Source organism: Theropithecus gelada, chromosome 20 (assembly GCF_003255815.1).
Source record: "Theropithecus gelada isolate Dixy chromosome 20, Tgel_1.0, whole genome shotgun sequence".
In the NCBI taxonomy this organism is placed as follows: domain Eukaryota; kingdom Metazoa; phylum Chordata; class Mammalia; order Primates; family Cercopithecidae; genus Theropithecus; species Theropithecus gelada.
Genome location: NC_037688.1, coordinates 48,299,612 through 48,324,351, shown reverse-complemented (window position 1 = coordinate 48,324,351; position 24,740 = coordinate 48,299,612). Strand labels below are relative to the sequence as shown.

Below are 24,740 nucleotides of genomic sequence, written 5' to 3'. Positions count from 1 at the left end.
CAGGAGGTGGGGCCAGGGATGGTCTGTCTGGGAAGGATCTCTGTGCCCAGGAGGCAGGCAGTGTTGAGGACTGAGCCTCAGGGATGCTGTGTGGCTGGAGATACAGCAGGGCTGCTTTCCAGGGAGGGTGCCCTGACCCGAGTGCAACTCTGGAATCTTCAGGTGTGTGGGGTCTGTGGGTCGGGGCCGTCAGACTCGAGTTCAGAGCCCCCGGGTGGCTTTGAGCCTCAAGGAGGTGGCAGTAGAGGTGCCCCTCACAGGCGGCCGAGGACAGGGCCTGCTGTTCTCAGTAGAAATGAACACAGAGGCGGCCTGAGGTCCTGTCCCTGGGCTGACTGCAGATGCTCTCCCGTTTTGGTTTGCTGGAGGTGGCTAGTTTGGTTTGGTGGTTTGGTGGTTCGGTTTCCCGGCCTGCATACATCACTAAAGCTGTCTCAGGAGCATTCTGCGGCAGCCTGTGGGGCCCTTGTGTGAGCAGGACTGGCACTGTGGGATGACGGGGCATCCTAGGTCCTGGTTTATCTTCCCTGCTCCCAGTGGCTGCTGTCTGTGCCCCTCGGCTTCCCCAGTGTGATGTTCTTGCCTCAGTTTCCCCAGCGTGACTCCCCACCTCAGCTTCCTCAGCATGATGTCCTTGCCTTAGTTTCCCCAGCATGACATCTCCACCTTGGCTTCCCCAGTGTGATGTCCCCGCCTGCCATCCTGTCCAGCAGCCAAGAGCTCCTCTGGGCTCAGCCAGGGCTGCTGATTTGCAGTCACATCCTGTCTCGGGTGCAGCCTGGAGCTTCAGGGGTGTGACACCTTGGGGGTCTTGGCACCAGCCTCTTGGAAACACCCTCTGGAGCCCCGCCTTGGGCAGCACTGCGTGGCCTCGCCGTGTCTCCTGTCTGGGGCCATTTCATTAATACTGTGTTTGCGGAGATTCTGTCTCTCGTCTTTGGAGCCCCCCTCCCTGTACAGGCGAGCTTCTTTCTTTCTTCCCCCTTTTTTCTTGCCTATTAAACCGCCTTTTAAAACTGAAAAAAAAAGAAAAAACTGTGTTTGTTCTGATGTGGAAGCGGGGTTGCCCTGGGACCCCTGTGGTGTGTGGGGGGTGTTGATCCCTGGGGCTTCGAGGGTCCCCTCGGGGCTGGGTGTGTCGCCCGGGCCTGATCCGAGCCCTCCTTCTGCCGCAGCTTTCCGGGCCCTCCTGCAGATCCGGGCGGTGCGGAAGAAGCCAGGAGCCCTGTCCCCCGTGTCCTTCAGCCCTGTCCTGGCCCAGAGCCTGGAGCACGATGAGCACTCTGTAAGTGCCGCCTCCTGCCTGCGGGATGGGCGGGCGCGAGAGGGGTGTGAGTGCCTGGGCCAGGCCTGAGGCCCAGACGGTCCAGCCAGCAGCCCCGTGTTCTCATCTGTCCAGTGAGCAGGCTTGGCCCCCATGGGTGACCGTGAGGCATGAAGGGGGTGGCCAGGCTGGGCCCTGGGATGCCGCTGCTGGGAAGAGTGCTGCTGCCGTCAGTACCCCGAGCCTGCGACAGGGCTGAGCGCAGTCAAGGTCTCCAGGTGCTTTTTTTTTTTTCTTTTTAAGGCAGGGTCTCGCTCTGTCACCGAGGCTGGTGTGCGCCCAAGGTGGTGCAATCTCAGCTTACTGCAGCCTCGACCTCCCAGCCTCAAGCGATTCTCCCGCTTCAGCCTCCCAAGATGCTGTGACCACAGGCGTGCACCACCATGCCCAGCTCATGTTTTGTATTTTTAGTAAGATGGGGTTTCCCCATGTTGCCCAGGCTGGTCTCAAACTCTTGGGCTCAAGTGCTGGTCCTGCCTCAGCCTCCCAAAGTGCTGGGATTACAGGCCTGAGCCACTGCCGCTAGCCCGTGGTTCTTAGTGAATGAGCTGTGCTCTTTCCCTCATGAGTTGCTGTGCAAGGGGCGCTGGTGACCCTCCTCCCACGCTCCAGGCCCTCTAGGCTCCCTCACCGGGGACCTTAAGGGCAGACCCTGCTTCAGCTACACAAGGAGGTGGAACCCTGGCTTCAAGGACCCAAGGAGAGAGACAGAGACATGGAGAGAGATGCACAGAGAAACACAGGGACAGGGTGAGAGAGAGGTAGAGAGACACAGGGAGAGACAGAGACAAATATGGAGAGACACAGACAGGGCAAGAGAGATGTGGAGAGTCAAAGGGAGAGAGACAGATGTGGAGAGACACAGGAAGAGACTGACGGAGAGATAGGAAGAGACAGATATGGAGAGACACAGGGTGAGACAGATGTGGAGAGACACAGGGAGAGACAGAGACGGGGATGGGTGGCAGGGGTTCTGGTGGGCGGGGAGCAGAATGGGGGAGTTGGACAGTGACTGGCTGGGCCTGGGTCTCAGGCCCACTGCTCCCCACTGGCCACGTGCATTGTCAGATTGAGTCCCTTTCTTGGCTCTTAGCTGCAGCTGTTTGGAGCCGTTGGTTCTTCCAGGCCTGCTGCCTCTCTAAACAGAAAAGAGGAGCAGAGCCCCGAGGACTGGCGTTCACAGACCCCGCCTTTGCTCTTGAAGGCTCCTCGCAAGCTCCCTTGATCAGGGCCTTGACCTGGGCCCCGTGGGCCTCCCTGGCAGTAGGTGCAATGTTTCTGAAATGGGGCCAATGTTTAAAAGTCTGGAATTTCCCTTAAAACCCAGATTTTGGGATTGTCTTTTAAAATCTGACATGGTCTTGAAGCTAGAGGAGAAACATGGCTTGGGGGTCCCTGTCAACCCGGGTGCGCTAGGTCCCTGCCATCGTGGGGCTCCTGGGACCATGCCCTCCGCACTTGTGATGTTGACTTTGATTTGGAAACGCTGTGTGCGCTCAGGTTTTTGGTGGCGAGAGAAGCAGCCCCTGAGGGATTTGCCTCTGAGAGTTTCCTCTCTCAGGCAGGGAGAGATGTATGCTCAGGCATGGCTAGCTTTATTGTCACTTGTTTTTGCCCCTCCCCGTTTGTGTCCTGGTGGCTGAGGGCCCAGTAGGTCCCTCTGTGTTTGTCCCTCTTAGGCTGAGCTGAGATTCCCCTACAGTGCAGGGCGGCCGGGGTCCGAGGTGTGACCAGGCAGCTCTGACCTCCAGCCACCCAGGGAGCCGTCCTCCCCTCTGCATGGAGTGAAAGCAAATGCTCCTCGTCACCTGCCAGGTTCCTGTAGGAGCCGCTTCCACATAGTGTCAGAAAGAGCCACCACAGGCGTTCTGTCCAGCGAGTCCCTAAAGATGATGGTGGGTGGGTGGGTCTGGGGCTGACTCTTCTCCCCAGTCCTCTTGAGGGGTTTGTCATTGTGATGAGTTAGCACCAGTGCCTGGGCACTGGCTGGGGGACTTTGACCGCAGTGGCTTCAGGATCCCTGCCCTGCACCCACCCCGCATTAGAGAGCGTCCAGCTGCCCTCACGTCCACCTTGGCCCAGTCTGCTGCCCAGGTGACCCAGACTGTGAGGGGCCAGGCACTGGGGGTGAGATTGGGCTCCACAGCCTCCCCACTCCAGCAGCACAGCTCCTGGGAGCTCCCGAGATGCACACATGGCCTGCCCAAGGCCCGAGTCAGAACCCGCACTTAGGACGTTCCCAAGATTCACGTCCACTGGAAGCTTTTGAAGTTCTGGGCCGCGGTGTGGCGAGAGGACAGCCAGCCAGAGAGACCTGTCCAGCCCACTCCAGGGCCGCGTGGGGGTGGTGGTTGTAAAACATTTGATTTTTATCTTGACAGTGTCCCTTTAAAAAATCAAAGCCGCACCCCGCCTCCCTGACCAGCAAGAAACCTAAAAGGGAAACAGTAAGTGTCTGGTCCTCCGGCTGCGTTTTTTTGCCCCGCCCTCATTTTTAAGTCCATGACAAGTAGGGGAGATGGTTTCCGCCCCAGGCTAGTGTCTGATTCGTGTAACCCATCCGCTCTGCTCTCCCGGTCACGGCCTCCCTGCTCAGGGAGTTTGTGGAACCAGAAAAGCTCTCGGTCTGTGGGCGAAATGCCAGGCTCGCTGGCCCCGCCGCCCTCCCCTCAGCTTTGCGTCCGCCCCGCGTGGCCCCCGTGCCGTTTCCCTTTTTTTTCTTGCTGGCAGTGGAATGGACGTTGCAGGCGGAACTAACGTCGCTGCTGCGTTTTGCAATCGCGCCCCACGCATGCTTCTCGGCCCCGCGTCCCACTCCTTCACCCTGCGGGTTCGAGCTCTTTGGGCTGAGGACTTTGGTTTTCTTGGGCTGTCCCAGTGCCCCAGGGAGCAGGCAGGGGGACCAGCACATGACTACCTGGAGCCTCCGTGGCCCAGGCAGACCCAGCCGAAACCTTGCGGGCCTTGGTGTAGAGAGGTGGAGGCCTCTCCGGAACCACCCAGAGCGCATTTTCCTTTCTAGAGGGGTGAGGGGCTTCTGTGTAGTTATTTATCTTTAACTTGGAGGCAGGTACGGGAGCAAATGTGGGGGACATAGAGGTCCAGAAAAGCATCCCAGGCTCAAGGCCTGGGCCATGCCCACTGCCCGATTTCTCCCCCAACTCCCCGTGGTCCCCAGGCCCCCCCCCCCACCCATTTCACCTTCCCTTCCAGGAGCTCGGTCAGGCAGGCCCGGCTGTCCTGAAGGGAGCAGTGACTAGCGGTTTGCCTCTCAACCTGCTTTTGTGGGGATAGAGCAGGGGCCCCTGCAGTCTGACTTCGTTCCCCGGAACCTGAGCATTTTCCTTCTTCGTCAGCCTTGTCGATTCTGCTCCCAATGAGGGGAGAACAGTGGCTCTTAGCCACGGCACCCATTAGAATTGCCTGGAGGAGGCCAGCCCCCAGAGGCCCGGGCGGGGCACAGCTCCCGACAGCTCAGCTTTCCCTGGTCCAGGACACCCCGACCGTGTCTCTCGCCTCTGGCATGGCTTTGCTCTGCCCCTGCTCCCAGCTCCTGTCTGTCACTAACCCTTCACTCTCCACTTGTGGCCAGGCGGGACTGAAAGCCAAGGAGGGGCTGGTTGAGGCCAGGGCTGGGGCGGCTCTTGGCAGATGCCCTCGTGCCCATCATCCCGGGCACCAGCATGGGCGTTTGGGCATCCGGCCCCGTGCTGGAGCTGATGGCTGAGGCAGGGAGTGCGTCAGTGCTGCCAGGGAGCTCTTGGCCACCCTCTGAGGATGGGGGAGTCTAAATCCCCCAAAAGACAGAGTGGACAGGAGGTCATCAGGAGGAGGGTCTGGGGAGCAGGTGGTCCCTGGGCATGAGCCCCCTCACGCACCCTGTCCCTACAGAGCTCTGACAGCGTCCCACCTGGCTACGAGCCCATCTCGCTGCTTGAGGCGCTCAACGGCCTCCGGGCTGTCTCCCCGGCCATCCCCTCGGCCCCTCTTTATGAAGAAATCACCTATTCAGGCATCTCGGACGGCCTGTCCCAAGCCAGCTGTCCGCTCGCCGCTATTGACCACATCCTGGACAGCAGCCGCCAGAAGGGCAGGCCGCAGAGCAAGGCCCCCGACAGGTGAGCGGCAGCCAGGCTGGGTGCATGGCGGGGGGGTAGTGCCACGTGTGTGGAGCAGGCGTACTTGTGGTTTCAAATCACTTTATGATGTGTTCCTTGTGGTGATCCCCCAGAAGGACTCAGAGACCCCACATCAGGTTAGACTCGTGGATAAAGTTTCTTACAGCAAAGAACACAACAGACGAGGCAGGAAGGGCGTCCGGGCAGCCGGAGGCTTTGACCCCCCACCGGGGCTACAGCGGCGTGCAGGCGCATACACACTGTCGAGCGGGAAACTGCAGGGGTCAGTGCTGTGTCTCTACTGAGGAGAGCCCCTTTGAGCCTCTGGGTTCCTGGACTTCACTGGGGGACTGGCCACATAGGCCCACTCTGCGGGTGACCAGCCAGGGCATCCGAAACTCGGGACCTGACAGTGACCCAAGCACACTCACTGCTCTTGCCGTTCGCCCGTGACAAGCCACGGGGCGTGGCTCTCCAGGCGATAATTGCATCATCCGTCACTCATACGACAGACTTCCGAGGGTCCGGCTCCTGGGGTTGGCCACGGCTCATTTGTGGTTCCCCTGGAGCCTCGAGGTGTCTAGAGTAGCGGCTGCCAGGGGAACTCCGTGCCTCAGGCCTGTCGGTTCTCGTAGAAGAGTTTCAGGAAGGCGGGGTTCTGCAGGGCCGTCCTGGGCACCCTCCATGCCCACGAGGAGGCAGCGCCAAAGCTCAGAGGAAACAGGGCCTCTGTCCCTGCTGCTTCTCCCCGGGATCCACCAGCGGTTTCTCCTCTTCAGAAAGAAAAGGAAACCCAGGCCTGTGCCAGTGTGTGGGAGCCCTCTGTCAGGCGGGTCTGTGGGGGCCGCTGCTGCCTGTTGGCCGTTGGGGTTGGCCCCCGTGGCTGGTGATGCCCTTCTCCAGGCAGTGCCCTTGTGTGGGTTCTGGCAGGTGTGTGCAGGCCCCCAGGTGCCCTGCATGGCTTTGGTAGGGTTAGCCCTCCTTGTTGCTGTCCTCTCACCCCTGCCCACCCTCCTCTGTCCCCAGCACCTTGCGGTCCCCGTCTTCCCCCATCCATGAAGAGGATGAGGAGAAGCTCTCCGAGGACGTGGACGCCCCTCCCCCACTGGGTGGTGCAGAGCTGGCCCTGCGGGAAAGCAGCTCCCCTGAGGTGAGGCCCCCCAGGGAAGCTTTGTGTGCCCGCCCTGGCCAGCCCTCCTCCAGCTTCTGCCGCTGGAATCAGACCCCATCCCACTGCCCGCCTGGGCACTCCCGCACTTCTAGGCCCTTGCTGAGCTGCGTGGCTCCTTAGCCTTGGTCTGTGGATGCAGCAGCCCCGGTGGAGCGGCTCTATGGGTCCCGGGAGGGCCATACCTGATGGTGGCTTGTCCTGGAGGGGTGGCCGCGGCTCTCTCCGAGCTCCAGGCCACTTTATGCTTTGTTTTCTAGAGTTTCATAACAGAAGAGGTTGATGAGTCGTCGTCACCAAAGCAAGGTGAGCCCCTCCTTCCGTGGGTACAAACCGCATGCAGGGACCAGGCAGCCCTGGCTCACTGGGGTCTTAGGGCTCCAGGTGGCGTTGGGCCAGCACCTCTTCTGCCCCAGGAACCCTTGGCCAAGAGGCCTCTCTCGGCGGCACTGGGATCCCGGCTGGGAGGGACTGAACGGGTGACAGGGTCAGGCCGCGCTGTTCACCCTGCAGGGCCGTCTGCCTGGGATGGGGAACACCTGCCAGCGTTCAGTCCTTGTTTTGAAACATGAATGTGTGATGTTTCTATGATCAAAACAAAAAAGCCTCATGCTCTGAACACCCGGGACACAGTGTGAAAAAGGGGGAAAAAAGCCCCGTGCGGGGGATGGGAAGGAGGGAAATAGACGGGAAACACCTGGCTTTGGGGTCCCTGGAGAGCAGGTGGGGTCACGGTGGAGTCCTGCTGGAGCCCAAGCCTGGGGCCCCCACGGTGGCTACAAAGCTCTTGGGTAAGAGAGACGGCCCTGAGCCTCCTGCCCGGAGGGACCTGCCGGGACCTGGCCCCTGCCTGTAGATCCCTGACCTCGCCGTCCACCTTCAGGGACCCGAGCGCCTTCCATTGAGAACGTCCTGCAGGACAGCAGCCCTGAGCGCTGTGGCCGAGGCCCACCTGCTGACATCTACCTGCCCGGTAAAGGGACTGGGGTCTGCGGGTGAGGGGCTGGGTGCCTGTCTCAGTGTCCGGGGAGGGGGCCCTGCTCTGATGGTCGGTGTGTAGCAGCAAGGGCTGGTCCATGGGAGCCCGGTTCTCTCCCTGGCTCTAAGCCATGCCCCTGCTATTGACCGTGAAGCAGGATGTGGGCCAGGGCCACGGCCGCAAGGCAGCCTCGTGCAGGGCCTGGCTCTTCCCTCCCCGGGGCCACCTTGGCCACAGGAGGCGTGAGAGGCGGGGGTCCTTTTCCCTCTGCCTCCTGCTCCCTGCCAGGAGGGCAGATCCAGGCCCTCTGGGATCACCACATCTTCCCCCACCCCTGGTCGTATCAGGCGTCCACAGGCCCCATGCTGGGTGCCAGGTGAGCTCCTGGCAGTGCCTGAGAGCTGCAGACAGAGCAGGAGCAGGTGCCACATGCTGTGCTGGGTAGCGGGGGCCCTGGGCCACAGAGAGCAGGGGCAGTGTCTTCTGGGTCACCCTGCCCCAGGCCTGACATAGGCCACCTGATGCAGCAGCACATCCCAGGCCAGGGCACAGAGGACAGGTGGGGGCACCAGGCGCCAGCGGGGGGCAGCAAGACCGGGAGAAAGGGTTCCTCTTTTTACCTTGTCCAGAGGCTTGGGCCCAGGCCCGGTCAGCTAAGCACCTTCGTGTTCTGCTCTGCTAGGATAAGATCCTCAGTTTTGCATCCTAAGCTCCAAAGACTGGGAGGGAAGTGGGGGCTCTCAGACTTGTGTCTCAGCGCCTGCCGCGAAGCTGTCTGTGGCTCTGAAACTGGGATGAACAGCTACAGCGGTGCGTTCAGACATGACCCCAGAGCCACTGCATAGGGGCGGGGCTTCTCCCTTGCGGCTGCCAGGCCTCTTCACCCCCTTCCTGGCCCCAGGGCCCACCATTGCTCAGTCCTCCTGAGTCACCCGGTGACCTGGGCCTGGCATTGGGTGGCTGTGACGTGCTTTAGTTGGAAAGGGGCTCTTGTGTCTCTGGACTCTGGCTGAGCAGTGGCCTGTGCTCACGGGCTGGGAATGACAGGCTACAGGAGCAGGCACTGCCTCTGGTGCCCTGACGGCCACAGCAGCCTGCCCCCAACAACTCACAGCACAAGGCGTGTTTAGGACCAGCTTACCTTAAAGTGACACAGAATTCAAGTAAGGTCTTTCAAAGGACCCCAGATATTTCATTCTAATGAAAAACTTGGGGGGTGATCGGGGAGGGGCCAGGAGAAGGACCTCAGCTTCTGGGAGCCACGAACGTGACATCTGATCCTGCAGGGTGGCCCCGTGGGGTAGCATCTCGGAGGCTGCGCCTCCCCTATGTGGCCAGGCCTGGGAAGGATCAGGACAGCCACTGCCGGCCCACACAGATGAGGCCAGGACTCCGAGTCTCATGCCCCACTCCCAGGGGAGGGTCTCCGGCCTTCTTCAGGTCCATAGACGGGGGCAGGCAGCAGTCATCTGTGGAGGTGGCAGAGGAGAGGCCGAGTCTACATCGGGGCAGCCTGAGGTGAACTCCTGGGCCCCGGGCCCCCTCTTGGAGTCGGCTGCTGCTGAATGCCAGCAGGTCAGCCTGACGGCCTCAGTTCTGAGCCACGGAGAGCGCATCTGCCTTTGGGGGCCATGTGGCGCCATCTCCATGGCTGTCAGCCTTGTCAGCACAGGTTTCTGTGTGTTTTTAAATCCATGTGGTGGCCCCTCTGTTCCAATGGCTTTTTCACTTGTCAGAGCCCTGGACTGTCTCCGTGTCTGTGTGTAAGGCATGATCACACGCAGGGGCCTGTGGTTTCTCATAGGGGTGCAGCCGCTGCCTGGCGGGGTGGGCAGCATCAGTGAACCCTGGTGTCCCTGTAGATGGGAGGGCCCCTGAGATGGTGAACCCCGGGGCCCTGGTGTCTTGGAGTTTCCCTGGGCTCAGTCCTGTCCGGCCCCAGCCCCCCACCGAGGGCCTTCACTCCTGAAACCAGAGGTGGACTTCGCCCGCCAGGTCCTTCATGCGCCCTTCCCTAGGCTGCGGCGGTGGGAGCTGCAGGAGGGAGGGGCAGGGCCAGTGCGCTCCTCCGCATTGAATTCTGGCCGCGCTCTGCCTCCCAGCTGTGGTTCTCCTTCTGGGTCCTCTGTGGTTGCAGCAGAGCATTTGTTTCTAGACGGCCTTGACCCCGTCCCCAAGCTGGTGCCCTTGCTGTGGCTGTGCCGGCTGCTGCGCGCTTGCTAACCGAGCTTCCGTCTGTCTCTCCTCCTCTCCGCGCAGCCCTGGGGCCCGACTCCTGCTCTGTTGGTATAGACGAGTAAGCCGGTACGTGACCTTCCAGACGCGCTTCGGGGGCTCTGATGCGCGTCCTTGGAGAGAGGAGCCTCCCCTGCTCTCTGGCGGGGTTCCTTCTGGTTTTCGGGTCTTCGTCCGCATCCGTCTTCCCAGGGGCCCTGGATTCCGAATCCAGAGCTCTCCAGTGGCTGCTGCACCTTTGCCCAAGAAAGTGGCCTCCTGGGGGGTCCCAACTTTTGGGGCCAGAGGTCTCTCCATCTGGACTAGGCGGCCAGTCAGGCTGTTCTTCCAGCCTTGAGGGGCCCTGGAACAGTCCCAGCCCAGGCAGGGAGACAGACCCAGCCCAGGCGCGCCAGAGCCACTGTCCCCTGCAGGAGGCAGGAGCTTGAAGGATCAGGGCAGCACTGTGGAGGGAACCCCAGGGAGATGTGGGGCGACGTGTCCCGAGGGGAGAGCCCCAGGCCTGGGTCTGGCCTTGTTCCCGGTGGTCCCACCATGAGTTCCCATCGGTCCTGCAGCAGATGCGTTAGGGCGCTCGGCAGGTCCTCTCCCGTGTTCTGGTCATGGCTTTAAGTAACAACTCATGGGGAAAAGAATGCGCCCCAGATTGGGAGAGCCCCTGTATCACCTGTTTCCAAGCTCAGTCCCCGTCTCTTGGAGGGAGTCTGTCCTTGAGGGGCCCTCTGGTGCCCAGGGCATAGTATCTTGTATCCTGTCCTGAGGGCGTCCGCTCACACAGCCACCTGCTCCCTCCTTCCCTTGTCAGCATGGCCTCCGTGGGCCTGGCGTCACCGTGGGCCTGGCAGAGAGTCCCTTGTGGGCTGCCTTTGTGCCATGAGCTGCCGACTCACTTGTCCCTCCCAGTACTGGAACCTTCTGGAACACCAGCACTTAGTGATAGAAGGCCCTGTGAGGCTGGCACTCCCCATTCCCCCCGCAAGAGGCCCTCCCCATCCCCCACAAGAGGTGCCCTCTACCAGGGTGGCCAGGTGAATGTTTTACAGAAGGCCACTCTGGCCAGGCAGTGGTTCACACCTGGAATTCCAGTACTTTGGGAGACCAAGGGGATAGATCACTTGAGACCAGGAATTCAAGATCAGTGTGGGAAACACAGACCCCCTCTCTATAAAAAATAAAAAATTGGCTTGGGCGTGGTAGCTTGTGCCTGTGGTCCCAGCTACTCTGGGGGCTGAGGTGGGAGGATCGCCTGAGCTGGGGAGGTCAAGGCCCACTCCAGCCTGAGACCTGTCTCAAGAAAAAACACACACACACACAGACACACACACACACACACGCGCGCGCACACACGGGGGAGAAAGAAGGCAGCTCCAAGAGTGCTAGCAAAATGTAGGCAGATGGATTGGTGACCCTCTGCCTTCCCGAAGGGTCTTGGCACACATGCTGCGTGCAGCTCTGGTCTGCCAAGGCCCGTGCAGCCTGCTAGGAAGTGCCTGGCGGGGGGGTCCAGGCTCTAAGAGGCCCTTTCCCCTTGGTGGACTTGAGCCAGGCCAGGGAGAACTTTGCTTCTTTTGACTGCGCTCTGCATTCCCACGAACCTCTGTCTTCTTGAGCTCAGCGAGTCCGTCTGTTGACCCCTCTCCTGAGCCATCATACCCCTAGATTGAAACGACACTCAGCACCTTTCAGAGGGGCCCGGCCAGCGCGTCGGTGGAAGGTGCTATGCGAATGTTACGATTCAGGTCAAGTTTCCAGAGGCGGGAGTGCCGGTGTGTTCTAGAACAGGGCTCACAGCCTCGGAACCCTGCTCTCGTCGCAGTCACCGAAAAAAATAGCCGCCCTTCACCTGAGAGTGGGGCCTGGGCCATGTCTACTGGGAGCCATGCGTCAGGGCTGGTGGCTGGGTATCGGGCAGCCCTGAGGCCATGCTGGCCCCGTCCCAGGCTCCGCACCAGCACTGTTGCCCAAGCCCCAGGGACGCCAGACCTATTCGGGGACAGCGCCTGGCGGCATCGTGCAGGCCAGTCTGGGTATTGGGGCTCTGTGGAAGGCTCCTCTCTCTGCCTTGCAGTAGCCACCTGGGGCCCACTCTGAGCACAGGCTTGTTCTCATCCAGGGCTGTTCCCCACCCCTGCACCCTAGGCTGACTGAGTTCCACTAACCCAGCCAAAGGACCTTGGCAGGACAGCGGCTGTTACATCCCAGGAAACTAACCAGCGCAAGGGCAGGAGACCCAGAGGGCAGCAGCCACGGTGCTGTGTCGCATTCTGACACGGGGCTGCAGCTCTGCTGCTGGTGTCGGGGGAGGTGGGGTCATCTGTCCTGAGAGGGACACAGCGTATTTGGCACAGCCGGGGAGTCCTCCGGCCCTCGGTGTGCTCTCATCTGAGTGAATCTGCTGTTCTGGCCACAGGCGGCGGGAGTGGGGGTGCCGGATGGCCCAGCCCCTTGGGGGGGCTCCAGATGGGTAGGAGCGGGTGGCGCGGGACCAAGCATCTGAGTGTGACCCTCCTCCCCTCCCTCTGCTCCCACCTGCAGGATGGCCCACCTCCATGGAGATGGCCCACGGCCTCGGCACCACCAGCCCCACCTGGCCTCCACTTGGTGGCCCCAGCCCCGATCCCAGCACCGCCGAGCTGACCCCACTCTGAGAGCCTGGCCGAGCTGGCAGCATGGAGCCCTCAGCTCCCCAGACTTTGCCGAGGGGCTGCCCCGGACCCCGGTGTTAGCCGGCCTCTCCTGTCTGCATGCCCCCTGTGGCCACCAGGCTCCGAGGGGCCATGGTGACCCTTGATCAAAGAGCACAGTGGACTGTTCCCTCCAAGGCTCCCTTTTCTACAGTTGATATATTTGTAACTGGTACAAGATGAAGGACAGCAGCTTTCCATCCCTCGTTCAGAGCCCTGGTTCCCCACGGTCCCGCGGGCTGAGCGGCTGGGGCTGGGGCTGCCCACGTGCGGCCTGTGCTGGCTCTGCCTGCCCCCGCAACACTGCGGTCACTGCCCCAAGAACTCAGCAGACCTGCAGAAGAGATTTACCAGTGGTTGAAGCACTGTCTTCACAGATGTTCAGGGGCAGTGGGGGGCTCCAGGCATGGTCAGTGAAGGAAACAGTGCCTGTCCGCCCACCCTGCGTCTCACTGTGGCGACCTGGCTGTCGCTGCTTTTTGTCCTCTGCCGTGTTTGCGTGGCCTCAGTGCCCTCTCTGGTGCGTCTCCGCTGGGGCCCTCAGTGCTCGGGGCCTGGGGTGCACGGGTGCCGCCCTGGGCAGCTAGTATGTCAGCCCGGTGCTGGGCCTGATCGAGGGGCGGAGACACAGCGGCTTCCAGCATCCAGTGACCTTGTCACCCAGCTCCATACCCTCTCATGGTGCTGGCTTTGGTGACATCACCAGGTCTTTCCAGGTGCGGGGGCTTCTGTTCGACAGGCTACTGCCCGGGAGGACCTGGCGGCGTCCTTGTTCCCCTTTGCCATTGGAATGTCCCCTTGCAGTTTTTTTTTTTTTTTTTTTCTTTGAGAGAGTTTCACTCTTGCTGTCCAGGCTGGAGTGCAGTGGCGCTATCTTAGGTCACCGCAACCTCTGCCTCCCGGGTTCTAGTGATTGTCCTGCCTCAGGCTCCTGAGTAGCTGGGATTACAGGCATGCACCACCACGCCCGGCTACTTTTTTTGTATTTTTAGTAGAGAAGGGATTTCTCCATGTTGGTCAGGCTGGTCTCAAACTCCTGACCTCAGGTCATCCACCCGCCTTGGTCTCCCAAAGTGCTGGGATTACAGGCATGAGCCACTGCGCCCGGCCCCCTTGCAGATCTCTTTGATTTGGTTCTATAGCAGGCTTCTGTGGCAGGACTGGCTTGGGGAGGAGGGAGCCAGCAGCACACTGGGGAGTGGGGTCCCAGCTGGGAGGCTTGGCCTCTGGGCGACTTCATCCTGTTTTTTTTTTTTGTTTTTTTTGGTTTTTTTGTTTGTTTTGTTTTGTTTTTTGTAAGGTAAAACTCCTGGGCAGCAGATGTGCAAAGGGAGAGTGCCTGGGCCTGGTGACCCAGGGCTGGAGCTGTCCCAGTAGAGCCCTGGGCCGGGAAGGTGTGTCCTGCTCCCTGGCCCCGGAGGGCTGCCCTGCAGCCGGGCCTGCGGATAGGACAGCCATGGGGCAGCTCAGTGCCCTCCCCTGAGGCTCACGGTGGCTCTGAGCAGAAGCTCTGCCTAGTGGGCACTTGGGGGAGACCCAGCAGTGGATAGCACGGTCCCCACACCCAGCTCCCTGCACACCCAGGCCAGCCACCCCTCCTGCTCGTGCACACGCACGCACATGCTCTCACCCGTACACGCTCACACATGCACGCCCACTCGCACATGCTCACATGCACACGTTCACACATGCACACATGCTCTCACCATACACGCACATACTCAATGCACATGTTCCCATGCATGTGTGTGTACTGGGACCGAGCATCTCCCACGCACCTCTCCCGCCCCACGCACCTCTCCCCGCCCCACGCACCTCTCCCCGCCCCACGCGCACACACACCCTGCACCAACCCCCCGACCAAAGCCCCAGCCTCTGGCCATCGGTCCTGGTGCCAGAGCTCTGCGTGAAGTTTGGGCCGCAGAGTGGCCCGCTGGGACTTCCATGTGCTGCCGTCTGATGTGTTCAGATGGGCTCACCGTTGGTTCGTTTTTACTGTATATTTATAGTAATAAAATCATGCAGCAATATCCTGTCTGCTCCTTCCTCTGGGTGCAGCCCTCGGGATTGTGGCTATTTCCTGACCTGGAGTTTTGCCGCTGGGTGGTTGGTGGTGGCTCCCACACCCTGGCAGCTCCATGGCCTCTGCCCGGCTTCCCTCCGGGGCAGTGAGCAAGGTGAGGGCTAATGAGAACGGGCAGCTCCCAGCCATCCCTGTCAGGGCTGGTTGTCTGGTTGGAGGGAAGCCACAGCCTCGAGGTTGGGCTGTCTCCTGAACAGGTGGTGCGGGAACCCAGGGCCTCCAGCTGTGAGTTGTCGTTCTGTCCCCATCTCTAGCCCCAGCTATTTCAAGGCGTTTGCTAAGTACCTGCTGTGTGTCAGTGGAGGCGGAACAGTCGAACAGCCGAGGGCGAGGGCCTGGCCGCAGGCTCCTGCCTTGCAGGCAGTGAGGTGCCCAGCAGCTCATCAGAGTCCTACCAGCTGTGGTTACTATTAGAAAGAAAGCGAGCGTGGTGGTGAGACGAAACCGTACAAGGACTCACTTAACCGGGCGGCAGGGAGGGCCTCTCTGAGGAGACTTAAACAGCCCTGAGGGCTGAGGAGGAGCTGGCCCTGGAAGAATGTTCCAGGTGGCAGGAGTGAGCCTGGTGTGTCCCCTGGGGACAGCTCCTGGCTGGAGTGAAGGCTGCTGGATAGATACTGAAGAGCTTGTAGGGGCTGCTGGAGTGTTTTTATAAGGGGGAGTCAGAGTTTTAAGAACAGGTTTCCAAGCAGAGGAGCAGTGCTAGAGCCCTGTGGCTGGTGTGTGGAGCCTGGACGGCGGGAGCAGGTCTAGCCACCCATAGTTGTGGGCTTGCAGGCTGGAGCCCAGCCCCAGGCCTCTGCACGGCCCCTGCTCCCCGGCCCAGGGAGTGGCCAGTGCCCCAGGGTACCCACCACACCACCGCCTACCACTCAGGGCCCCAACTCCTTTGGCGCAGGTCAAGCTGCCACCATAGCCCTTCTTCGACTGAAGACTGTGAGGCTGGAGGGGAAGCCCATGTTCTGGCCCATCAGTGCCTGCCCTGAGAAGGCTGCCACCCATGGACCCTGCAGCTGCTCTGACACGCCTGGGTCTGGCCCCATCCCAGTGTGGGTAGAGGGGTGCCCGGGGTGTCAGACGGGTGCTTGCATGGGCCAGATTGGCTCCCCATCTACCTCCCAACAGACACAGCACTTTTTTTCATGTCTGGTCTTGGGGAGGGGCTGGAGCAAGGGGAGCCTCCCCTGCCGTGCGCTGGCGTCCCACAGGCCCTGGGCACTGGCAGGGCTTGGCTGCCTAGGGGTGGGGGCCCTCTTTGGGTGGGAGGACCCTTCCCCTTGCTGCCCTCTCGCCTTCTGACATGGTCGCTCACCCTGGAATCTAGACTTCCCCTGCTGCCTGCAGCTGTCCCATGTGGCCCCTGACCCACTGGTGGCCATAGGAGGAGACAGAGGTGCCCTCTCTGGGTTCTTATTCTCCACATCTGACACCACCATGGACCTAACAGGTGAGTTTCCAGTGCCCACCCTCTGCCTACCTCTCCTCCTGCTTGGCTCCACTCAAGGCAGCCTTCTCTGTGCCAGTGAGCTTGGCCTCACTGCACAGCTCTCCTGAGACTGTGCCCCAGCCCTGGGCACCCATGCTGTGAGTGTAGGCGGGTGGTTCATGTACTTAGCAAATCCATTCCCCCCGTGGGGAGGAAAGTGGCCTTGGGCCCTGTTGCTGGTGAGGTGAGCCTTGCCATCATGGAGTTCAGCGGACCTCGCGCTCTTGGCCTGTTTCTGATGTTTCTGAGCCTGAGACATCTCCAGGACAAACACAAGGTAAGTACCTCAGGCTCTTGTGGAATCGGGATCCTGTCTCTATCACCAGCTGCTGGGTGTACTTAGGCAAGTTCTGTCCCTCTCTGAGCTCCAAGTTCCTCATCGTAAATTGGGGAAGCCCCTCTTCCCCCAACAGCACGGGGTGCCTGGCATGGAGGATGCTGAAAAGCTCCAGCCCCGGAATTTAAGTCACTTTCTGCTCAGCAAGCTGGGTCCACAGAGCCCCAGAGCTCCCAGTCGTCTGCCCTGACCCAGCGTGGACTCGGGGACTGGGGCGCTCAAGCCCTGCCTGGCCCTGCTTCCTGTGCTGTCCTGGATCGAGCCGGCCAGCAGGGTGGCTAGGTCGGGACTGCTGTCGTGCGTGGCAGGCGAAGGCCGTCGCCCTCCGGGCTCGGGTCCTGTGGCGCTGGCGGACCAAGACTCCGGGGCATTTCTGGCTTGTGTGGTCGTGCCAAGGGCGCCATTGCGGATGCACAGGGCCATGCGGGCCGGGTCCGCCTCCTGGGGAGAAACGGGTGAGCGCAAGGGGGATCGGCGCCATTGAGGGTGGAGAAACCGCAGGGATTTTCGGCTGTCTGCTTAGGGGCGCCAAGGAAGATGTTCGTCGCCCACAGTGTGAACCTTGAGCCACCACGGCACAGACCAGTCGACTGGGCGATCCCGTCGGAGGCGGGGCCGCCGCCCGGGGTGTACGACTATTGGGTGACGGCTGACGCTCACCGCCTTCCTTTGCACACCGCTCGCTGCACCTCTCGACGACGCGCCGCGGCGCTGCGAGGGGCTCGGTCCCGGGGCGCGCCGGCGATTGGCGGGGGAACGGAACCTGGGGGTGCGGCCGCCCGCGGATTGGTGAGGCACGGCGGGGGCGGGCTCGCGCATGCTCTTAAGTGGCAGCGACGGGGACGGGGTCAGTGCCAAGATGTCGACGGCGGCGGTTCCAGAGCTGAAGCAGATCAGCCGGGTGGAGGCGATGCGCCTGGGGCCGGGCTGGAGCCACTCGTGCCACGCCATGCTGTACGCCGCCAACCCTGGGCAGCTCTTCGGCCGCATCCCCATGCGCTTCTCGGTGCTGGTGAGGACGGGAGCTGGCGCGGGTGGGCCGGGGCGGGGGCGTTCGACGATCCCCCGGCTTTGACCCGCGCTCCCTTGCAGATGCAGATGCGTTTCGATGGGCTGCTGGGCTTCCCCGGGGGCTTCGTGGACCGGCGCTTCTGGTCGCTGGAGGACGGCCTGAACCGGGTGCTGGGCCTGGGCCTGGGCTGCCTGCGCCTCACCGAGGCCGACTACCTGAGCTCGCACCTGACCGAGGGCCCACACCGCGTCGTGGCGCACCTGTACGCACGGCAGCTGACGCTGGAGCAGCTGCACGCCGTGGAGATCAGCGCGGTGCACTCGCGCGACCACGGCCTGGAGGTGGGGCCGCCGCCCGGGCCCCGCCCCCCGCCCCGGGGTTTGGCTCTGGCCCCGTGGAAGGCACCGATGGGTAACACGTCTCCTGAGGGTCCCCTGGCCGGGCTGGGTCGGGTGTCGCTGTCTCCAGCAATGGGGTGGGGAGAGGGGTCTGGGGCTGGGGGGCTGGGAAAGGAGGGGCGGTGGTGGGGGCCGGGGCTGGGGCTCCCTCAGGGCTGTGTTACATCCGCCTTGCTGCTGCCATTGCCAATCCTGGGAGTGGGGAGTGGGATCGGTGGGGAGGAAGGGATGGGGGAGGAGCGGGGCTTGCTTGGGGAGTTGGGAAACTTGAGCATAGCGGGGGTCGTAAAACTTGGGAACCTCATGGGGGGCGTGAAGGCTCTTGGGATTTGTGTTTTGTGGTCTGGAAGGGTTGGACTCCAGGTGTTCAGGCTTCGTTGGGTGGGCGGGAAGCATGGGGTGTGTACCCCGGGTGGTGGCCGAGGTACGAGGGGAAAGTGCATGGGGTCAGCCTCCACACTTGCTTGGGGAGGAGGGGGCTGCACTGCTCCAAAGGAGCTCGTTGGCTTCTGCCAGGTCCTGCCTGGGTCTCCCATTAAGTCCTTGGCAAAGCTGGCTGCTCGTACCCTGGCCTCCTAGCTTCCAGGCCCCTCCTGCCGGGGGTGCCATTGCGTGGCAGGCCTGGCCCCAACCCCTACCTCCTGTCTGCACAGGTGCTGGGCCTCGTGCGGGTCCCGCTGTACACCCAGAAGGACCGAGTCGGAGGCTTCCCCAACTTCCTGAGCAACGCCTTTGTGAGCACGGCTAAGTGCCAGCTCCTCTTTGCCCTCAAGGTGCTCAACATGATGCCTGAGGAGAAGCTGGCTGAGGCCCTGGCTGCGGCCACCGAGAAGCAGAAGAAGGCTCTGGAGAAGTTGCTCCCAGCCTCGTCCTGAGGGCTGCCTGGGCTGCTGGCACCCTCCCCTGGGCCGGAAGACTGGGAATTCCTGCCAAGTGTGGCTTCTAGAGTGTGTGTGTGTACCCCACTTCTGACTGCCTAGGGCAAAGGGGCATCCTGTCATCTCCACTGTCCCAAGCAGTCACTAGGTGGTGGCCAGGCCAGCTGGGACCCAGCCCATCCTCTCAGGCAGAGCAGGGTGGTCTGGGCACGCTGGGCCTGCCTCTCCAGCCTCAGGATGCTCTTGTTCATCCCAGGCTCAGACCCTCCTGTGTGTGTGTGTCTCATCCCGGCTGCTGGAGGCCCACAGGGACTGTGCACATCTCCAGGGCCACTCAGAAGACGGGATGTGTGGGTGGAGGATGCCTCGTCTAGGTCAGCATTCCTGCCTCCTTCCTGAGCCAGCTCAGAGCCTGGGGGAGAGCCAACTTGGGGTAGGAAGTTAATACTGTTAATTTGGGTTGTTGTTGGATTTACTTTGCTAGATTTTCTCTTTCACCACGTGTGAACTGTGGGTGAGGTTTCAAAGTAGCTTCACCCCACGTGGCTTGGTTCCCAGGGACAGTCAGGGCCTCGGGGGCCCAGCTATGTACGACGAAGCTGTCGAAGGAGAAGACAATAAAGTCACTCCTCAGCTGCTCTGTGTGTTCCTCAGCTACTCTGTGTGTTTCGGTTCTGGATGGAGCCAGCTCAGGCCTCCTGCCCTAGGGGGAGGGAGGAGCCGCCCCAGCCAGAGGCATGTTTGTCCCCAGTGCTGACTGGGGGCACTCCCAGCCTAAGCGCTGTGCCCATCAGCCAGGTTGGGGTATCTGGGCTGAGACCTTCAGGGCAGGCTCCCCTTCCTGATCCTGATGGCCCTGGCTGCACCTGAGCTGACCTGCTTTGCAAACCCGCCCTACACCACCATCTGCAAGCAGCTCCAGGGGCTGGTGTAGCAGTGCAGGCTTACTGTGCAGAAGGACAGCAGCAGAGCCATCCCTCGTGGTCTCCTACAGCCTCACATCTGGAAAGACTCCAGTGGCAACGTCAGAAAATGTTCACAGCCCATGGCTGGCCTGGTGAGGGAGGTGGTGTTCCCAGCGCCATCTCAGCGCTCGGTGTGAGGGCAACATGTCGGGGGAGGCCCTGTCCTATGGCGGGCTAGGGATATTCTTGGCTCTCGAAGCCTTGTCTTGAGTCACGTGGGCTCCAGGAGCAAAGGCGCTCCCGAGCAGCAGGGGACAGGGCAGTCACGGTTGCTGCACTGGCCAGGGCCTCATGTCATGTGACCAGAACTGAGCCCTTCACTAGCTGTTCAATTTTATTTTCCAACAAATGGCATTTTCCAGGCGCCCCAGTCCTCACCCCTAAGGTCACACCTCAGTTGGCACCTGTGTGTGTGTATGGATATACTTTTCCCCCAGGGCCCTGCCTGGTCTGGGCCAGGGCAGCCCATGAACTCTGGGCCTCACCACCAGGTTCTGGGTGAGACCCGCATCCCGCCTCAGTGCTGGCCCGAGCTGCTCGGCCAGGGCCGCAGCCCCTGTCTTGCCTCTGTCTGCTGGCTGCTCCCGGGGCCTGATCCTCTGGCCCCCACTGGGCCTGGGCTGCACGTGGCAGCTGCCTGCTTACTGTCCTCTTCACTGCCTGGCACACAGCTTCAGGGTGGACCAATCACCCAACGTCAGATTCTGAAAGAAAAAGCCCTGGTAAGAAGAGAGGGGGACAGGTGGGTGCGTACGCACACCTGCAGCTGCCCAGACAGGCCCTGCTGCTCCCGCCACGTGGGATGCAGGCTGGCAGACACTCACCGGCCCGCGGGCTAGGGCTCCCGCCACTTCTTCCCGTTCAGCACCTGCAGCTTCTCCAGGCTCTGGGTCACTGAGCACAGTGCTTGCCCTGAGGAACGATGACCTTGAGCCTCTCCCTCCCAGGCTTGGTAGAACAGGGTAGTGCTGCCCAGGGCTCTGAGCTGCAGAATGTGACCTGCCCCTCAGCTGTCATGGCCCCAGCCCCGAGGTCAGCCTTGGGGTAGAGGGACTCAAACTTGCTTTCCCTGGAAAGGGGTCCCTCTGCCTCCCTTGGAAACAAGGAGCTCGTAGTCTTCAGCAAAGTCTGGTCCCCGGAGACTCACCCATCTCGTGGACACGGTCCTCCAGGGCTCCCGAGAGCTCGGGGAGGCTCATGGCCTGCAGGGACACTTGCCATCCCTTGGCGTCTGTGGTGCAGGATGGAGTTAGCTGTGGGTCTGTGTCCCCACAGGCCCTACTTTATTCTGAGCCCATGCAACCAGGAGAAGCTGCTTGGATCAGAGCCTCCCCACCCGCCTGGCAGTGTCGAAGTGACCTCCTAGGGCCAAGGCTGGGGAGCCCTGTTGTGCCCTTCCTCCCACGGGCTAAGCAAACACTAGGAGGCCCGGGTCAGCCCAAGAGAAGACAAAGCTGTGCCGGTGGGGACCCAGGTCTGGGCCCTGGCTGGAGGCTGCAGAAGTCACTGGCGGTCTCAGCACAGCACAGGCAGCCATGGCACAGTGCCTCCCACCCCTGGGGTAGGCGGTTTTCCCGTCACAGGTGAGGAAGTGGGCTTGGGTGCCCAGGGCCCCCTCTCCTTGGACTCTGGGATCATGTGCACACAGGGACCTGGAGAGTGGCTGCCGGCCAGAGAACCAGGCCAAACCCACTGGGTCAAACCCTGCTTCAGGGCTCCCCGCTTTCTCCTCTGCCCAGTGCGGAGTCAGGCTGCTGCTCTTACCAGCTGCGGGGAGGCCAGGGCCCAGGGTGGCTGCACCAGGGGGATGGTCCCGCCTCACTCGGGATGACAGCTCAGCTTGACAGGCTCTACCAGACACAGGAACAAGTGCTGGTGAGGGCAGAGGCCTGGCCGCCGCAGAGCCCCCACCTCAGACCTTCAAGGGGAGGGAGGGGCTCTGCCCTGTCCCTGCAGCTGGCCTTCGTGAGCTGGCCCAGTGCCCCATGAAGCTGTGCTAAAGAGCAGGAGGGAGAGCGGTGCAGATTCCCGACCCCGACTGCTGCCTGGCTCTGCCTGCAGGAAGGAAGGGACTGGATGAAATGGGGGGGTGGCTCCAGGCGCTGAAATCCACCTCTCAGTTACAAAATCAGGAGGAAAAGATGTCTGGGGGCCCAGGGGCCAGGCGGCTGACCACTGGACACCCAGTCCAGGCCAGCTCAGAGCCACTCACCGCAACTGGTCCAGGACAAGGGCAGCGTCCCGGGCCAGGGCCCACGTCTCCTGCAGGTGGGCCTGGAGGTCCTCGCGGGCACGGTCCTGCTCCAGCAGGCAGCTCTCCACCACGGCACGCAGCTCCTGCTCCTGGCACACCTGGCCCCGCATGGCCTCTACCTCCTCGCAGCGCTGCAGGGGGGCGGGAGGCTGGGAGGTAGCCGGGCAAGCCAAACCCCTGGCCACAGCCCTGTCCTCTGCGGCCTCTCCCCTTGCATCCACCTGACCCCTCCACACAGCGCCCACCTTTATCTGTCAGAGATGGGGCCAACTCAGGGGTGTCGCCCTGCCCCCCATCCCCCACCCACAGCCACTCACCTTGTGCAGCTGGATGGCGAGCTCCTGCATCTCAGCCTCCAGCCGGTCGGCGTAGGCCAGCTCCAGGGCGTCCCCGGGCGGGCGGGCACTGCTGTGCCAGCGGGCAATGGCGGACGTCATTTTCCTCTTGGGCCCAAACAGCCTGCAGGGGGAACATGACCAGGACGTGCCTCAGCCTCCCAGGAGCGCTTTACGTGAGCAGGAGTTTGCCCCAACCACAGGCTGAGGGCCAGAGCAGCCCTTCTGGACGCACGTGATGCCGATTTCCTTCAGGTCACTCTCAGTGAGGGTCAGAAAGATGCGGAGGTCCACGTCCTGCTCCTCAAACACCTGCAGGTACTTCAGACACCCGATCTGCTCCAGCAGAGTGGCCAGGTCCTGGCAGGCAGAGGGGACGGGTTGGGGGAGGTAGTGGCCGACGACAAAGCAGAGCCATTTTCCTCCGCTTGGAGCCCCACCGCTTCCCCAGGCTTAGCACCAAGACCGGGCCTGTGTGTAGCCCCCAGGCTGTCCCTTCCTACTCTGGTGCCTCAGGCAGGGCAGGACGTAGCAGGCAGGTGAGTCCTCACACTATGGTTGGCCACCTGGGGATACTGTATGTTCATCACGAGAAACTGGCCGCCTCCTGCCTCACGTGCTGAGTTCTGTGAAGGGGCGATGGAGCTGCTGATCTGGACAATGCTTTGTACACAGAGAGCGCTGTTCTCTAATTCTAGTCTCCGTGTCCGATGTTCTGATTTCCACTTGTCTAAGCGCAGCTCTTCTCCGAGTTCACCTGCCTGGAGTTCACCGAGCGCCCTGGATGTAAGATCCGTGTTTCTGATCCACCTGAGATGGTCAGGCTGTGTCTTACCCGTCGTTTCTGCTTTTCTCTTCTTCTGCAATGCCACTGTGTGGACGCTGTCAGCGTGCTTCAGGGGGTCACGGGTTTCTGTTCATTTTTTTCACTCTTTCTTTCTGTTCCTCAAGCGAGATGATCTCAGGTGACCTGTGTTCACAAGTTTTCTGTTTCTTCTGCCTGCTCAATTCTGCTGTGAGCCCGTCTAGTGATATTTTCCTTTTAGTTTACTTTTCAACTCCAGAAATCCTACTTTTGAGAGTTTATTGCTTTTAATGGAGAAACGAATGTTACTCTGCCATTTTCCTCAAGCTGTTTTCTGAAAGAAACATACTTAGGACACTACCCTGACCAGACTCCACTCAGTGTATGTTGAAGGGACCGAGGTGTGCGCCTGCTCACTGAGCCGGGGGCTGCAGGGAGAAGCCGGCATAGCAAGGCTCTACGGAACAGCACAGCCGGTGCTTTAACAAATAACCAGCCAGGCCGGGCGTGGCGGCTCATGCATGTAATCCCAGCACTTTGAGAGGCCAAGGCAGGCAGATCACAAGGTCAGGAGCCTGAGACCAGCCTGGCCAACACAGTGAAACCCCATCTCTACTAAAAATACAAAAAATTAGCCAGACATGGTGACATGTGCCTGTAATCCCAGCTACTTGGGAGGCTGAGGCAGGAGAATCACTTGAACCCGGGAGGCGGAGGTTGTAGTGAGCTGAGATCGCGCCACTGCACTCCAGCCCAATGACAGTGCGAGACTCCATCTCAAAGAAAAAAAAACAAATAACCCACCAGAGCTTCCCTCTGCCTCTCTTCTCCGTATCTCTTCTGACTGCACAGGGTAGAAGAACTCAGCAGACACAGGTGAGACAGCTGAGCTGTGAGTCACACCTGTCATCCCTAAGGTAATGCGTGGTCAGAGGGACCACAGCAAGGATGAGGATGGTGGCAGCTGTAACCATCACCAAGCACACACCGTGTGTGGTCCCTGTCTCTGCTTCAACCGCATCTCGTCAGACTCCTGCAGGCAGTTCTGAGGTCAGGTGTGTTTTTCTTCTCCCCAGGCTCAGGGAAGCCAACTCCAGTATGGAAAGCAGGGAGACAGGTCCTTGGAACAACGCAGAAGCCGTGCAGCTGGGCCGCCAGCCACGGAGCCGGCTGTGAGCCTGCAGAGCCTAACAGGCCATGGGGACGCCACTACCATTCTGTTGTCCAAGCAGCCTGGCACGTTATATACACAACACATGCCTCATAAGTCACAAAAAGTGCCGTGTCTGAGTGTAACCTCCAGTTTCACAAGCGGTCTTACCTGCGGTCCTGAGTAGGGGGCCCTCTGAGTCTGGGGGCTGGACTCAAGGGGAAAGTCTTCCCTGTCAGTCCCAGTGCAGGGAGGCCACTGGCTGTCAGGATTCTTGGTCTTCATGTAACTTTTAGCTTGTTTGCGAGCTGAGCTTTTACAGGCGTGGTCCGAGTCCTGCGGTGAGAGCCATGTATCTGAAGGAGCGCACAGACTGACTGGAGAGCCTTGGTGAAACCCCCCACCCGCCACACAGGGGCTTCCAGTGCGTTCACTGTCGTCTGAGAAGCCAGGCCCTGGACACAGCACGTCCCAGTGCGGCACACACGTGTAGCACGTGCTTGTTACAGACGTTCTCATCTTAAAGTAA

At 61.2% G+C, this 24,740-nt stretch overlaps 3 protein-coding genes across 19 annotated transcripts in view; 2 read left to right on the top strand and 1 right to left on the bottom strand.

Annotated features, from left to right (window-relative positions):
* The window catches only part of MGRN1 (mahogunin ring finger 1), a 68,332-nt gene extending 53,794 nt beyond the window's left edge, over positions 1 to 14,538 (top strand). For 2 of the 5 annotated variants that reach the window (XM_025371016.1, XM_025371015.1), the window contains exons 11-17: positions 1,176 to 1,285; positions 3,706 to 3,771; positions 5,216 to 5,442; positions 6,469 to 6,592; positions 6,871 to 6,916; positions 7,494 to 7,583; positions 12,360 to 14,538. In XM_025371016.1, coding sequence (XP_025226801.1) covers positions 1,176 to 1,285; positions 3,706 to 3,771; positions 5,216 to 5,442; positions 6,469 to 6,592; positions 6,871 to 6,916; positions 7,494 to 7,583; positions 12,360 to 12,472 — 776 coding nt within the window. In that variant the 3' untranslated portion in view covers positions 12,473 to 14,538. Of the gene's footprint in view, positions 1 to 1,175; positions 1,286 to 3,705; positions 3,772 to 5,215; positions 5,443 to 6,468; positions 6,593 to 6,870; positions 6,917 to 7,493; positions 7,584 to 9,848 lie in introns of all 5 variants that reach the window. The other 3 variants (XM_025371018.1, XM_025371017.1, XM_025371019.1) reach the window with 3 other exon arrangements.
* A 2,562-nt stretch (positions 14,539 to 17,100) lies between these two features.
* On the top strand, positions 17,101 to 19,350 carry NUDT16L1 (nudix hydrolase 16 like 1). Of its 4 annotated transcripts, none has more exons than XM_025371360.1 (3): positions 17,101 to 17,426; positions 17,507 to 17,837; positions 18,478 to 19,350. In XM_025371360.1, the coding sequence occupies exons 1-3, from the start codon at positions 17,232 to 17,234 to the stop codon at positions 18,570 to 18,572; spliced, it is 621 nt and encodes a 206-aa protein (XP_025227145.1). In that variant the 5' UTR covers positions 17,101 to 17,231; the 3' UTR covers positions 18,573 to 19,350. The 4 variants fall into 4 exon arrangements, with proteins under 4 accessions (XP_025227145.1, XP_025227146.1, XP_025227142.1 ...); XM_025371361.1 differs by having other exon boundaries at positions 17,246 to 17,426; positions 17,507 to 17,767; positions 18,598 to 19,350; XM_025371357.1 differs by having other exon boundaries at positions 17,246 to 17,426; positions 17,507 to 17,767.
* Positions 19,351 to 19,988: 638 nt separating this feature from the next.
* The window catches only part of ANKS3 (ankyrin repeat and sterile alpha motif domain containing 3), a 39,712-nt gene continuing 34,960 nt past the window's right edge, over positions 19,989 to 24,740 (bottom strand). For all 10 annotated transcript variants that reach the window (XM_025371152.1, XM_025371153.1, XM_025371156.1 and 7 more), the window contains 8 exons: positions 24,383 to 24,547; positions 22,492 to 22,616; positions 22,239 to 22,380; positions 21,880 to 22,052; positions 21,432 to 21,517; positions 20,815 to 20,898; positions 20,492 to 20,579; positions 19,989 to 20,371 (listed from right to left, as the gene is read on the bottom strand). In XM_025371152.1, coding sequence (XP_025226937.1) covers positions 20,503 to 20,579; positions 20,815 to 20,898; positions 21,432 to 21,517; positions 21,880 to 22,052; positions 22,239 to 22,380; positions 22,492 to 22,616; positions 24,383 to 24,547 — 852 coding nt within the window. In that variant the 3' untranslated portion in view covers positions 19,989 to 20,371; positions 20,492 to 20,502. The remainder of the gene's footprint in view (positions 20,372 to 20,491; positions 20,580 to 20,814; positions 20,899 to 21,431; positions 21,518 to 21,879; positions 22,053 to 22,238; positions 22,381 to 22,491; positions 22,617 to 24,382; positions 24,548 to 24,740) is intronic.

What these genes read in the sequence shown, in the direction of transcription:
- NUDT16L1 (XM_025371357.1), top strand. Translation starts at nt 17,274, where the DNA reads ATGTCGACGGCGGCGGTTCCAGAGCTGAAGCAGATCAGCCGGGTGGAG. An exon ending in CCATGCGCTTCTCGGTGCTG is followed by an intron (nt 17,427 to 17,506) that starts GTGAGGACGGGA and finishes GCTCCCTTGCAG; the next exon opens with ATGCAGATGCGTTTCGATGG. An exon ending in CGCGCGACCACGGCCTGGAG is followed by an intron (nt 17,768 to 18,477) that starts GTGGGGCCGCCG and finishes CTGTCTGCACAG; the next exon opens with GTGCTGGGCCTCGTGCGGGT.